Here is a 16,365-nt window from a genome sequence, read left to right as displayed (position 1 = left end):
TGCGTTCGTAGACTTTGTCAAAGTTAACGTACAAAAGACAAAGGCAACGTAGATAGAAAAATAACGTCTCTTTTTCCCTCGTTTTTCATACGTTACGTTTGACACAGATTAGAATTAAAATATCTTCTAAACTAATAGCTTTTCGATGCAGATAGGTTAATGCAGATAGGCTTTTTGTAGAGAATGTTCAGCTGAATAGGCTAATGGTATAAAAAATATAAGGCGCCGTTAAAAAGATTCAATGCTACCATCGTACATCTCAGAGAATATAAGATATTTGAGAATAAAATTGCATCCATACGACGTGATTGATTTAAAACGTTCCACGATAAAATCAATAGGTAACGGGTTACTTTAGACAACACTTCTCATTGATTCTCTACGCAGGATGTTTAATTCGCAACATTTGATATAACAGGCAATATGTGTATTTGCAATGGGATGGATGCGTGTTGCGTTGGATGCTGGAAGAGTTGTATGGGAATGAGTGGCAGTTAGAAAACATATGTAAACCAGGCGTTTTTTCCGGGCTGTGAAGCCGAAAGATAAATAGATATATTTTAAAAATTCTGTAGAATGGATCGTTGTATATCGTCGTAATAAAACATGGTTAACTAAGTAATTAAATTGCATTAAGGAATAACGCAAATATTAATGTTCAATGTTTCCATCATAGCAATCTGAAGCATTTTCGTTTATATTTTACATGCAAACAAGTTGACGTATAAATTCCAGAAAACAGAATTCCCCGTGTTTGTTTTACGTGCAAACAGTCGTGGGTGTAAAGCGTGTCACTTTTGCAAAATGTCTCTCGAAACAGACGGACCATCGATTTCCATAATTTCCGCTCAAACACGTTTACTTTAATGTTTATTCTACTAAGAAGAAAAAAGAAAATATAATAGAAGGGAATAAGAGCTGGGAAGTAATAGGCGTATAATGATAAGAGGAAAAGGAAAAGTAGAAAAAGAAGCAGCACTTTTGTCGACTCACCGGAAGTATGTGAGAATACCTAACGACAATAGCAATGCTACCAACGATATTGCGTATCCAGCTTCGTACAGTCCACTAATTCCTTGCTGCCACTGAAATCGAAATTTATATCGTTATTGGCGAAATCATTCTCGATAGATTGATTAATAAAATGGGGAAAAAGATACAGATTGATACGAGAGGATTGATTTCACTTTTTCTACACCTTTCAATTTACTATAGACTCGTAATAAAAAATTGCTCGAATTGCTGGAAAAATAAATAAACTACTTTTAAGGATTTTATGTACTGTAAGGAGACAGCATAAATAATGAGAATAATAAAAACTCCAAGGTGAATTTTAATTTACGGAATTGACGAAAATTCATATTCCTAGTTTCCCATTAGGGTTTTCACAATCTTTCGAGGTGGCGTATGAAAATAGAAAAAGCGGTATGGATACAAGTTTTCTTAACGTTCTTGCACAAAAATCTGAAACGTCCGTAAACGTTACGTATACAAAACGAGAACAAGTTTTAGACGTTTGTTTTTCGTATGGAAGATTATGATCAAGAGTTGAATCCTATAAACGAGAATTGCAACGAGAGCGTGGAATAAATATGAACTATAGCAGCAGAAACGCATGAAGCTGAGGAATAGTCGATGCTTGGTTGCAGAAATGTAAATAATAATAAGTTTCCTACGAGAACGTAAACAAGATATGGATATAATACCTCGAAGAAAATTCCAAGATACCTACACATTCTGACATAAGGAAACCTTCTATAAAATTTAGTATGAAATTTAGAAATGTTATATTCAGCAGATGAAATGCAATTTTTTCCTTGGAGTTTCTCTCTTTATTTCGTGCCAATCATTTTTCTACATCTTCTACAGAGAATAGCAATATCGTTCATATTCTATACACTGATACTATGACGACGAGCAGTTTACTTCGTTATATCTAAAAATATTTATCATACATATTAAAAACCTAACGTTGTCATAGAACGTTCAGTTAGAAAGATAAATCGTGCCATGGATCCTAATAGGATTAATATCGATTGTGTAAGCGTATTTAGATATAGTCGTCTGATTATTTTCACGTACACGTTTCGCTATTCGGAGATTGCGTATGTCTTAACACGAATAGTGACATAAAATCCAAAAAATCAACAAATATTTTATCGTCCACTTCGTCAAATGCAAACCATAGAAATTACCTAGTCATTTTTTTTTTTTTTTTTTTAATTCCCGAAATATTTTCAATAAAGGATTAAAATAGAAAGATGAACAATTGTAGACGCATACTTTTCATCCGAAATACGTTGAACGTGATGCAATAATGCATCGCGTAATTTGCGGCAAGCAATGATCTTGACGATCCAATGAACGCTACATGTATTGTATAAAGCAGAAAATAATCCGATTGCGCGATCAATTACTTTTGAATGTGACATGTTTATTCTCTCCCTCTCTCTCTCTTTCTTTCTCTCTCTATTTCTATGTAGACAACGTGATCAATGTGGACCATAAGTTACATCGCAGTTGCTGCAGTTGAACAGTTGGTTGTGCGTTGAACGACAACTTTCGCGTCGTCTAATTACATTTATTGGCCTTTAGTCCCGCTGAAATTGAATTGATCTTGCTATTAAGTGCGACCGGTCATACTTCTCTTCGTTGGGGCAGTTCGTCGCAAGTTTCGATATTTCCCCATAAGCTTCTCTGCCTACTGTTTCTGTTGACTTGCTAATTTGCTTGTGACATTTTTCAAACTTACAGTGAAAGGAACATCCATTTAGAGGTCATTTAGATTATTGCGTAATAGAATATCAATGGAATCGTTCAAGGAAACAAAATCAATAACAGTGTCAAAAACAGTGTTTTAATTATTTATTCCTAATGACTCTTTATAAATTAACGTAAACGTCCGTAATCGCATATTCGCTATAGCATAACATGCCATCTTACGCGGTCGATTCTCAACTTTCGTCTATTTAGTCAGCTACGTTTCGCTATTTCATTACAATTCATACCAAAGTACAATAGAAAATTTAATGTACATTTTCCAAAGGTAAAATGTGCTTCTACGTATTGTAAATTGACTGTGTAACAACAATCTTTCAAAATGTAGAATATTCCGATCTAACGAGCAAAATCTCATAGTAAGATGCATCGAGCGACGTCAAAGTTGAAAGTTCAACAAAAATGTTTGTCACACCTTCCAGTCTGGTCTTCCCATATTCATCCATCCGATAAATCGTAAATAGCGATTTTTCGAAAGCTTCAAAAGCCTCTCTAGAAAGCATCGTCTTCTCGCATGTTTCGCGACAACAAAAATTAATGACAAGATCCACGAGCGGAAGACTCGATGTTTCCACGAATCTCACGAGAATCCTCGGATCGAATGAAAACCATTGAAACAGCATGAAACAGAATAACTGGTTAAAACGTCAACACGATCCTTCTGGACATTCGTTTATAAGGACGTCTCGTTTTATTGCTTCGGCACATGTTTCATTCGTCGTCGAGGGAACCACGAGACTCGTCTTTCGTGTTTCTCGCATAAAACGAGGATCATATCGTTGCACTAACCAAGAAGCAGAAGAAGATTCTCAGTTACTCGTATCTTAATTCGTCTTATCCATTTCTTGGGCAGTTTCTTGCACGGAGAAACGAGATCTTCCTCGTTATATCGCATTTCCCTTCGCTTTCTTTGGTATCGAGATTCCTGTCTCTGGCAACAACCATAATCTTTACAAAGACGCTTCACCTTGGTCGTTTCATGCGAGTGTACTTGGCGGTATTACAGATTCCTCAGATATTTTACTATTAAAATTGTGATTTTCATAAGAATACTTTCTTCTTCTTCCCTTTTCTTCCTTCTTCTTTTTGCTCATCCAGTTACCGACTGTTTTATACATTGCGTTTCTCTGCTTTGAGATTTCAAAGTAGCCTTTGACGTTACTTAAGATGTTTCAAAGACTATTAGCTAGTACATCGTCTTGAAATTTGAAGATTTGAAAATTTATTTTGATCAAATTGATTCCTTGTTGAATTATCTTATCATTTAGTTATTAAAGAAGCTTTTATTTTGTTTGGCATTTTGTATTTGAATAAACGCATCCTGAAAAGATTTCTCAAACAGTTTCTCATCCTATTGTTTCAGCACTGTCAATTGCGTCTATTTTCGAAATAAAATAATAATCTATTATCTCGAATTGTTATTTCCCATCGTCTTCTCTTTTTCAAATAAAAGTTACCCTAGTCTGTCTCCAGGGAGTTCCCGGAATCGTTTTAGTTTCTTTTTAATTCGTTGCTTTTAATATCGTAGACGAAGGTTTCTTTGCAAAGCGCGTATTACGCGCTATGTACTCGGGATTTTCGAGCTTTGTTGGTCGACGAATACAATGCTATAAGATCGAGATCAGTATCGTTTTTATCTTCCGTAAAGAAGAGAATATCGTCTGTCTACGATAAAATCTGTTGGTCTACGATATACGTGCACACTTTCGTGGAAATTTTGCAAATCTTATGAACTAAACAATGCTGTTGCACGCTAGATATGTAATAAAGCCTATCGTCGTAAAGTGTCGTCGTCAACTTTTAATGTCCTATGATGCTCGGTTATTAGCAACGATTATTTACCGTGTAGTTTGTAGAGAGAGGATTACGTAGCAATAAATTGTCGAGAAGAAAATAAGTAACAGTATCCAGATTTCAAGTTGCCATAAAAAAAGATTGCCTATTCGCATTAAAATATTTAAAGACCCAACATTTCTTCCCATCGAATGCCTGACCATAGTCACACTGGATCACTCGCTACTATACTGCGTCATAACACAGTTGAGTTTTATTTGTTCATATTTTATTTGTTAGTGAAAATCGTCATGTCCTTTATAAATTCAACGATGAAAATTAATAAAATTTGGCTCAATTTTTTTACATTTTTTGTATTGTTAAAATGTTGCTAAATTAATGGATTAAAGATCGAAGGATTTCCAATCAATGGAAAGACAGTACGAACGTATTCTTTCTTCCAAAAATGGAACATACATCTAGAATTTATCTCAGAGAATTTTCTTCTGAATATTAGGTTGTCCGGAAAGTATCTTTCTTTCGTGTTTTTTACAACAGTGCAGCTTCGTACAAACATTTTCGACAAAATTATATAAAACAAAAGACGTTGTGCGTCTATTATTTCCTCATAAAACGAAAGAAACTTTTCGGACAATCTAATAGATATTGCTGCGAGCGTGTGACACTGACAGCGTGGAATTTGAGCGTTTGAGTGAAATGTCAGAGCCAATGCGAGCCACCGCGGCATAGGAAGAAGACGATAGGTCCTCGCCAATATCGATCAAATATTCGAGGACAGGAAGTCGCTTGCGAGATCCGACAGCAAACGACCGCGTTCTCCTCTTGCACTATAGAATAGTTGTACGAACGATAGTTGGTTGCATGGACGAGTTTATTAAGCGTTAAACGACTGTAAATAAACGGAATCATGCAACGACCGAGCAACAATACGATAGAGCAAAAATGAACTGAAAAATCCTTGAGCAAAAATGGAACAACGCGTTAAAAAGTAAAAACAGACAGATTATTATTAATATTCGACACATCGTACATTTTCTAACTGACATAATGATATTTATGAAAAATGCTATTACATTTTATTCTTTTGTGGCCTGGCAGGAGGGACATTTAAAAAAATACTTGCAATAAATGCGAAATACGTCTACCCATAAATACGTAGATATCTCAATATATGAGCAATGGATAGTTGACCATAAATGTGGAAAATATGAGAAGGTACATTCGACGTACGATGGAAGAAACAGTAACCCGTGGCCAGAGTCAAAAGTTGCATTGCTCCATGAAAGAATCGGCAAGGTTGCAAATAACCGAGCAACAAGAGCAATGGGATATTCGGCAGGTTCCTATTCAACGTAATATCTCGAACAAAACGGTACCGTTTGTTTTATTTTCGCCGCGGTCATAATTTCCATCGTCCGATACTACATCGTCACGTTCGATCGTAAATTCCGCGATTTGCATCGGATATTAAAATTCCTGCTGAAAGGAGTAGCTGAATGGAGAAAGATAAAAGCGTAGTAAAAGAAGGAAGAAGGAGGAGCGGGTCTTTTTTTTAATCCACTCCTGTTAACATGATTTGAATTGTCCTCTAACTCATGTGCCGCTACAAGTTCTTTATTGCTAACCTCGAGTGGTTTCAGGTTAAAGGTAGAAGAAAGTCCAGGACATGTTCGATTGAGACGAAGATCGTTTCTTGTATATGGTCACTTAATGGTCTTCGCGTACTTTACAGGGAAGACATTTTCATTGAAATAAAACGCTACACAATTTCATTGGAATAGCGTATTCTGTTCCATGAAATTAAGAGTTGTTTTGTTATTGGTTTGAAAGAAGAAGAGATACGTTGTTGTTTACGATTAACAATTTCACGATTGACCAAATAAGCAATCCACCGTTGCATCTTCGAATCTCAGTGTTTTGGAATTTTTCCATCGCAGCTGCCTTATGCCAATGTCTAAAATCTAAATTACGTTAATGTCGGATCAGTGTCTCGATGATCTTCTCCCAACACAAAACTAATTTGCGAAAGAATTTCTTTCTTCCTTCCCTTTCATTTCAACGAAAAATTAAAGTAGAAGAAAAAATGGAACGAAAGGAATCTTCCCTGGTCCACCGTGTTCTATTAGTATCATTTTGCTATCTTCATGCACTTATTTCCCACTTTCGTCCTATAGTGGCAGTTTCTATTCGATGCGAGTACCACGGTCGCTCGTCCTGTGATGCGTTTTTCCTTTATTACTGCGACTGTCAAGCTAGCACGTTTCCCTTTTCGTCGTCATCCCCTTTGATCCCCGATCTTATTCCCTCGTTTAAATCACACCGCTATCAGGAGAATAATCCTCTACCCTCGAGGCTGTCGTTCAACGCGTGTCGCTCGAGAAACGACGAGCATTCCCATTCATGATTGCACCTTGATATTATTTATGACAGTATCGCCGTGTCATTTTATCAACACGTTCCGATATTTAATTTCCCTTTGCATAGGAAATTATTTATGAAATTGTCAAGGTCCGATTATATACTCTGACATTTTCTGATTTATGACTGCCTTTCCTACTTTTTTTTCTTTAATGTTAAAAGACTATATTTATTCTATCGTCTCTTATTAATATTAAGAAAATGATATTAATAAATCAAGGAATAAATCTAATTTTAATAAATTTCAATGTTATATATGTTTCTTAGTATTATATATATTTAATTACCCATTTTACGTATTTCTATCAATTTCCTTTAATCTTTCTCTTTAGTTGTTCTTTTCGTGCATAGTTGTGAATGCTTCCCCGCCATTGTTATTCTCTCTATACATCTTTATAATGATACATTCATAGCATTGCCAAATAACATTACGTGGAATGTAACGTATAAGATAAACATTTTTGTTGCTTCACTTACACTGAGATCTTGCAGGTTGACGCACGTCGTGTAGTTGCTCCACACTTGGTCAGATACCGGATGTCGAAACCAGGTACCGTTCGACTCACAATATTTATGTGCTTGCACTGAAACAAAAATATTCGTACGCCACGATTTAACTTTTCTTCCTGAGTCGAATAATTCTTGAAATTCTTCGAATTCTTCAATTAACCCCTTAACCTACAACTACGGGCATAGCCCGTAGTACGATAATCGGGCCAGACGTAAATATTACATGCATATTCCGTAGTAGATGATCGGACCGAACGTAAATATTACGGGCATAGCCCGTATGACGTACTACACAAGTCGTGCGAATGGCTCGAAGGCTGCGCGAGCTTGTTTAAGTTTTCGGCCCAAAATTCTCGAACGTAAATCGTAGCTTAAGGGGTTAAATAATCTATTCCAATTCTTTTGTCGATATTTTGACAGCTACGTCAAACTTTATTACATTTTCAATAAACGTCATGCACGTGGAAACGTATATTAGAAATATCGTAAGACACAGATATGAAATATATTTCGCGAGAATCCAAGGAAAATAGAGAACGTCGAGAACTCGAATTTCCATCACATCGAAATGACAATTTTTTCCCGAAAATATTGAAACATAATACCGAAGTATTGAGAATATTAAAATATTCTATTGTAGGAATATGGAAACATTAAAATATCAAAATACGAGAAAACACAAATATATAATATCATAGTTTCTTCCCTGATTTCTGCAGAACGAATTTCATTTGGATGAAAACATCGCCAATATTCGATCCTTCGTATTCTACAAGAAATTCATATTCTCGATATTCAATTCATATTCTTCATATTCTCAAAGAAACTCGTATGAAAAATTCTCCCGAATAAAGCGACGACGACACACGGTGATTCTCTCGAAACGTTCTGACCCGTTTCATTTTACGCGTTGGAAAGGCAAATCGAAAGTAGAAGGTAAAAATGGCTATAAATGGTATCGCGTATCACGTTTGCAATTGCGATAAATATTACACGTCCGATAGTATACGCATATGCAAACGACAAACGAAAATTAAAAATCGAATACGCCGTTGAAAAGGAACATCGATGGTTAGTACTTTCGATATTCATAAGAGAATTTCGTTGGATCGATTTAATTAAGTCTGGCACGAATTTTATTTCCCTCGTGAGGCATTAAAATGAAAAAAAAAGAAAGTCGTTATAATGTACAAAGGGAACTCTCTTATCCTCTCTAACTCCTTAGAAAATAAAGATATTTCACATTTCATGCGTATCGGCAGTTCTTATTAAATCTTATCAAAATTATTTATAGAATGAGAGAAAATACGATGGATTAGTTAATATACTCGAATTATCATTGAGAAGCTATGCAACTTGTAACAAAGAAATTAAATTGACAGGCAAAAACGCGTGTAACGCGCAAAAGTATATAATTTTTATAAATATAAATATTCTATACTGACGTATATATTTCATAAAACGTTATTAAAATCTCCAAAAATGCATCGTTGTAACTCTGTGTAACTCTTTTATGAAAGATAATGAATCGAGCTTTTTGCACAGAAGGTTTCATTCTGTCTAAAAAGATCCATTTTTAGAAAGCTCCTCCATCGCACAGCATGATTACTCTGGCAGCTGTAACGTCAAAAAATCTGCAAACGTCAAATCGTCAAAACGTCAAAATAAATAGAATGTAAAGAACGTAAATAAATAGAACAGAATAGAATAAATAGAATATAAATTGGTGCGAAACTTGCACCGGTTGCGTTATAAAAACGTGTCCATGTGCATTCTGTTTATTTCTTCGCGTTTCATCTCGAAATTCCCTCGAAAAAAAAACAACTTCAAAAGCGCTCCTGTATATGTACGATATATATTGTATAAAAGTCACGTTTTTAACCGCGAGGAACAAGCCGACGTGCATCAGTTGCACAAAGGACAGCAAAGGGTGTGCGAAGAGAAAATCTTTGCAGGGAGCAAGGAACTCGTAAAGCTTTCGAAAAGCTACTTCTGACGTGAAAACGTATTACTGTCGGATGTATCAAGAATTCACGTTTGCTTTAAAGTCTCTTTCTCAAACATTTAAATTAACATTTTTCATTAAAGCACGTCCGAAACGATGATATTTGCTTTACTTCGCGTTCTTCGCTCTGGAATTATGCAATTTCTGCTTGAGATATTTCGTGATATTCGGTTGAACGAAGAAGTAGAGAATACAACTTCGTATTCTTAGTGACGTGAATTTGCGTAAAATTCGCCACGTATCCTCTCCATTTATCGTTCATCTTGATATTTCACATTAATTATACGATGTCTTGTTAAGACGAAGTTAAGAATTTTGCGGAAAGAAGATTGATATTATGCACAGATATTACAGTTGCTATTTAATTATTGATATTAATAATAATGATTGCTATTTAAATATGATATAATTTCTTTATTTGATTATCTTAGTAATTTTATCTTTTACCTGGAAACGTTTCACAAAAGAATAATTAACATTTTGAATATGTAAATCCGAGGTGATTTAAAATGCCTGGATATTAATGACACAATCAAGATTTATTATTCATTCAACGTTGTTGAATGACTTACGGCGGTACATTTGTATACCTTATGGTATACATATGTATCTTTCAATTTAATGGCGTGTTCCATTAATGATACAAAGAGCAAATTAGTAAAATAGCGAAGGACATTATTTATGAACGTAAGGTAATTTACATATTTGTTTGATTAGAATGAAATATGTAAATTACAGAATGTTAGAGAAGCTGTAAAAAATAAGGAATATTAAACTTGAAAAAAAAGCTTGCTGTGAATATCGTGAGAGAAGATTGTCACAGCCACGAGAGTGATATTAATTAAATTTTTTTTCATTCATTTCCACAGAAACGTTACAATGAATGAATTTAATGAAACTCCAATTATATTTCTGAATATGCATTTCTATCTGAATTCTAATTATATTTTAATTATTTATTATTAGTTTCACGGGAAAGATGAATCCATTTAGCGAAAGGACACAATGTAGCGTTAGCAGAGTTAGTGATAGATTGATAGAAATAAAAAAATAATAAGTAACAATTAAGAAGAAGCAGCTGAGCTATGACATTAAGAACTAAAATAGAAAAGTTTGAAAATCTGTCTAAGATAGGTCGACCGATTGTGTATCAATCTTGCGATGGAGTTAATGAAATTCATCATCCTATTAACCATGATAGCCATAAGCGGTGCGTCGTAGCACAGTGTTTAATTTAACAGCAAGCAATTTCGCATTCTCGTGGAGGATACGTTTAATTACATGAAATTAATTAAATTTAAAATTACAAATTAAACTCTACGTCCCATAAAAGACATAAAAGTTCCCATAATAGCAAAATTCATTCCAGTGCTCTATTGGCTGAATTATAGTTGATGCAATCGAAGAAATATCGTTAGATAAACAAGGTTTGCACCTACAACTTGTTTTCATCAATTTGCAAACTGGATACTTCAAACTACCTATCTATCTATAATTGAAATGAAATCAATGCACAATGCTCGAAGGACGATTATTATAGGAAACCAAAAATAAGACTACGCTACCAATGATTTCTGGTGCTTGGCGCTTAAATTAATAACGTATAGTATTCGAGATCGATCGTCTATTACGAAAATGGATCTTTCTTGTTTTATAACGATTCTCCTCTTCTCCATTCCCATTGTTACATCGTAAAAACGTAATTTCTCGAAGAGAATGTATCGCGCAGCAATTCGAAGAACACGCTTTTACTACGGTTGAGTTCGATCGTTGTAACTGCGGAACAGGTGATAGCATCGAGATATAAAGAAAGAAAATAGCGTACCGTAAAATAAATTCGAACGTTAGCTGTTGTTTAAAGGAATTAAGTGGCCGCGAAGTTCGAAAGGTTAATTTTACCATTTTGTAACTTGATGTACTTTCGTGTAAATCGATTCGATAAAATTACACAAAGCAATTTGTACGAGATAATTATTTAGTCGTATATTTACCGTAGCGTGAATGTAACAGAACAGCCGTGAAAGCAAATATACGATAACACTGAATCTTTTAATTAGCATAGAAATCTGATATAATAATACTTGAATTTAATCGCGTGACTAATTTATTCGCCAACGATTTCGTTTTGTATACCCGACAAATTTCGATTATTTTTTTCTTTTTTTTTTTTTGCCAATTACGAGAACGATGTAATTTGGAGGAAAATGAAGTGCAAGCAGATAACGGACGTATTACATCGGATAAGAGGACGTACGTGTAAAACTAAGCAGTGTAACGGATTTTTTATACGTGTGTATTTCACGATAAAAACTTTTCACGATAAAAAATGCATCGTGCAATGGATAGAATGCTAAAACAGTTAGATAACAATAAATCTGACGCATACAGTTTGCTTTATTACGTATATTACACGTATATTTATGTGCAGTAGACGTGCGAAAGCGTAAATTGTGCGATAGCCTTAAACGTGGCGGACGGTTCCACAGATAGCGACAGAATTTATATCTTGCTAAAGCATTGTCAAAGATTCCCAGCATTCCCAGCATTAAAATCGTAGATAAATGTAAATAAAATTTTTCTTCGTTCTTTCTTTTTTCCTCGTTATCTCCTTCGTCACTTTCTCTTTCTTTATTTATCTTATAAAATTTTCATCAACGATTTCCACACAGAATGGTAAACGCGAATAAAACCTTTTTCCATTCCTTCCTTTTTATTCCCCTTCCTTCCTCGTTCTCTTGTTTAAACACTCTTCCTATACATTTACATACGTTTGTCTCTTTTATAATCTCTCTGCACTATTTACCCCGCGAAACTCTTCTCAACGATTTTCGTACAATCCTGTTTTCCTTCTTCTCGGAACACTACGTTCTGGAGTATTTTATACAGTTTTATTGTGGTTCAAAGCAATATTTCGTGCAAGAGTTTCGCGCTTCACGTATGACAACAAAAAACTTTCACTTTAAGGAAACGGCACAATTTGAAAATGGTAGGAAACGATGGAAATAAATTGGAGAAAGAGTAAAATAATTTGGAAAATGTTTAGTCTTTTCGTCATTTAACTTCCCATCTCTATATGTTCTTTGATCGTTTGTACGTCGAAAAATTAAGATAAATAAATTATTGTAGGATCATTATCAGATATAAAATAATGTATTATTATTAGTAACAATTAGTCGATTATTGAGATATTCGATGTTACGCGCGATTAACGATCGATTATATGTTAATTTCCCGTATTTTTCTATTCGTCAAGAAAAAATAAAAATGCAAAAGAGGAGGAAAGTTGAAAGAGGAAATTATCAGGAAGCTATTGTATGTAGATATACAGGTAGATACAGGTGCGGCCATTTCTTGGCTAATTTGACGATCAATTACATTAACATAGTTACAAAACCACTTCCTGCCCTTTTTTTATACCGTTAGAATTGCAATCGAATTAGCAATGAAATCGAATAATATTTTTGTAAAGTGGAATTACATTAACATAGTTACAAAACCACTTCCTGCCCTTTTTTTATACCGTTAGAATTGCAATCGAATTAGCAATGAAATCGAATAATATTTTTGTAAAGTGGAATTACATTAACATAGTTACAAAACCACTTCCTGCCCTTTTTTTATACCGTTAGAATTGCAATCGAATTAGCAATGAAATCGAATAATTTTTTTGTAAAGTGGAATTATCAAAATCAATTAAGATTAAATAATATGTTGATTTTAAATAATTCTAGCTTTCTTTTTAAATAATTCTAAATCTATCAAATTATTTTACTATACTGCCTTTCTTTCAGTAAAAATAGAACAATAGTCGAAATTTTCAATATTCGAAACAATTTCGATTTGATCTAACTAACTAAGTAATTAATTAAATGACATGAGAATAAAGAAATCATCTTCCTCGCCGCGATTCTCGTATCGTGAATTTGCATGGTTACATAATTTCTATTTATCATTTTAAGTCACGAGTCGTTTCGACACTAATTTTCATCAATCATACATAATCAGCATCAGCGTGTGAACTGTCATAATGTTTTCTCATATGCGAATTTTTAAAGTGGCCTCTCCGCGATAAAAATTCTTCATTCTGAAGCGAACGTGACGTAAACGTCGATCTATCAACGAGCTGGTGAAAAAAACAATTGTTCGAGGAATTGAGAAATCAAGTTAAATATTCGTGTCGCAACGCGGAACGTTTAATTGGTTTCTAATGAATTTCCAGGCGATCTTAAGACGTCAGATCGTGGATGGAGGAAAAGAGTAATTTCCGCTTCGCTTCCGCCATTAATCAAAGAGGTAAACGGAAAACCTGGAAGTACCTCGATCACCGGTTTCTTGATCGTGTTGATTAATAATTGAGGGTATAATTCCTAGTCCGTAAGGGCGTCAAAGAATTTCGAAGAAAAGATCGCGGTACATTGAAGATTTGTTAAACTTGGGAAGAACGAATTCGATATTCATTGGATTGCTAACAGCCGGCTCTTTTCAGATTCTTTCAATGAATTCTTATAAATTTTTTAAAACGTTAATCTCTACAGAAGCTACGAGACGTCTCGTTGGATTGTAATTCTGAGGAATCGTATTTTGAAAATTATCGGAAGATCTGGCGGAGCATGATTTTTTATAAGGGATTTAAATAAGTCAATGGAACTCTTGGTCAGTATGATAGATATAAAAATCCATAAATAATGAAGATCGATTTTATGTTGGACGTTTCAAGTGAATTGAAAATTTCTTTCGTTTGCAAGACGAAGACAGGGAAAAAGTCAAATATTTTCTTGCTCTGATTGTTTCTTGTGCAATAATTAGCAATGATATCTGAATTGTTTGAAATTTCCATTGTGTTGTTTTTAAAACACAGTGAAACGAAAGATTTTATTGAAAAGGGATTCTTCCTATGCTCGAACGTATCAAAAGTAATCGAAATGTGTGATGGACTTTTATTTCAAGCTTCTTCCCCTCCGATGCATCGAAATTGAACCGAATTCGGTTCAAGAGAGGAGGCTCGTTGAAATTTAGCTCGTCGAATGCGTTTTCCTACCCGGCGATGGCCGTTTACTTCAATCGCTTATTTCCTTAACGTGTTCAGACGTAATCCGTACCTCTGTAAAATGGAATCTTCATGGAGTGAAAATGCTAACGAAGGAACGCGATCGATAAAATTAGTATACATAGCAGATAACCTTCGAGAACAAGAAGAAGAAACTTTCTCCTCTACTCAGGAAAATTCCACTCCTTTTGAAAAGCAAAGAGATCCTCAGGCGAACAATATACAGGAATGAGTCAGTAAAAATGACCATCAAAAATAACTCGCTACTTACTGACTTTATAAAAAGAATCTTCGAAATGAAATTGATTGCACTAGAGCAACCTGACCAGGTGAAGATATAGTTTGATTTTTACAAAAAAAACACGTTTTTGTTTGTCTTTCATACGTTAAACTCGAGAAATCTAAATTAAAATGTCTCCTAAACTAATCATTTTTCCGTATAAATAGGTTAATATCTTTTTCGTAGAGACTGTCCGATTGGATCGACTAATGTTATAAAGAGCGTATAAGGTGTCATTTCAAAAGTTCAAGATTACCTGAATATTTTAAGAAATATAAGGTATTAAAAAATCAAACTTCAGCTGATCGAGTATCTCGAGTACAACAAATTTTATTTCAAACACTTTTCCACAAAATCAATAGATAACGAGTTGTTTCAGCTGGTCATTCTTACTAACCTACCCTGTATATTATACAACAATATCACAATGTTAGACTTGACATGTCAGAGTTCTGAACATCATTGTACACGCAAAAGGACTCTCGGACCATCAATCTACATTGTTAACATAATATCGACGATATTCATTTGCAAACTGCATTTTTCTCATATGTTCGACATTTATTGACAACATAGTATTTTACAATATATATTGATTCGTCTAGAAGCTTCCTAAATTTCTTGAAATCTTGGACTTTGTTGCCATTCTTTATCTTTTATTCTCCCTCTAAGAGTATTATACTTTATATCACTGTATTCTTCGAGTTCTTCAAATTTACCAGATTACGTCTGCATTTTGATTAAACGCCACTATTTCGCTCTGTCTTCGACTTGGACACTTAGAGCTGCTCTTTTACCCATATTTATCGAATCGGTTGCGATCGTTCTCGCGTGCAAACGCAATGCAAATACGGACAAGAATCAAGAAATGGTAATCGTCACGATTATGGTAAAAGTTCTCGTGATTTAACCGTGATTTAACCAATCTTATAAACTTGGTATTCTAAGGAAGTTTTGTCATTGTTTAAGAATACGCGCGAGTTTTATTGCCTCCGGTTAGTTAAGCAGAACCGAGACGGATCAAGAGTGGCGATTTGTCATGCACGACGCATCGTTATCGAGCGAAATTATGCATGGATAGCCTAGCAGATTGCTTGGTTTTGTTATTTAAAAGACAGTACCGGCGAGGACGTGTAATTTGTGAGGAACGTTGATGATTTATAGAGGGTGTTGGTGGTAGTTTTCTTAGAGCTAGTTGAGGGGTGAATCCGAAATGATTCTTGGTATACGGTGGCGAGCATTTAAATAGGAACGTCTAGCTTCCATAACTCGCGTAAAATATGACCATTCATTTCGAAATTAATATTATTACACTGTGTGGGATGAATTGTTTCTAGAACTTCTACTGTGTATTCGTTCAAAGAACGCATTGTCTTCTACGTTAAACTTAGATTAAAATAGTTGATTAGATTAAACTTAGTTGAAAATTCCTCTGTCCTTTGAACGTGTTCTCCACCGATGGTGTTACAGCGACATTGATAATACGAATAACATGTTATAACATTTACAGGATATGTCGAAATCGTTATTTTT

General features: G+C 34.5%; 2 protein-coding genes across 16 annotated transcripts in view; one reads left to right on the top strand and one right to left on the bottom strand.

The window, feature by feature from the left end:
• The window catches only part of LOC100645019 (calcitonin gene-related peptide type 1 receptor), a 164,222-nt gene that overhangs the window by 6,924 nt on the left and 140,933 nt on the right, over positions 1-16,365 (bottom strand). For all 15 annotated transcript variants that reach the window (XM_048410145.1, XM_048410146.1, XM_048410147.1 and 12 more), the window contains 2 exons: positions 7,468-7,574; positions 994-1,085 (listed from right to left, as the gene is read on the bottom strand). In XM_048410145.1, the coding sequence (XP_048266102.1) occupies positions 994-1,085; positions 7,468-7,574 (199 nt within the window). The remainder of the gene's footprint in view (positions 1-993; positions 1,086-7,467; positions 7,575-16,365) is intronic.
• The window catches only part of LOC100644814 (juvenile hormone esterase), a 38,485-nt gene that overhangs the window by 701 nt on the left and 21,419 nt on the right, over positions 1-16,365 (top strand). The gene's annotated exons all lie outside the window — the stretch shown is intronic.

Source organism: Bombus terrestris, chromosome 11, assembly GCF_910591885.1.
Source record: "Bombus terrestris chromosome 11, iyBomTerr1.2, whole genome shotgun sequence".
Lineage (NCBI taxonomy): Eukaryota > Metazoa > Arthropoda > Insecta > Hymenoptera > Apidae > Bombus > Bombus terrestris.
This window is presented reverse-complemented; position numbering and strand designations above follow the sequence as displayed.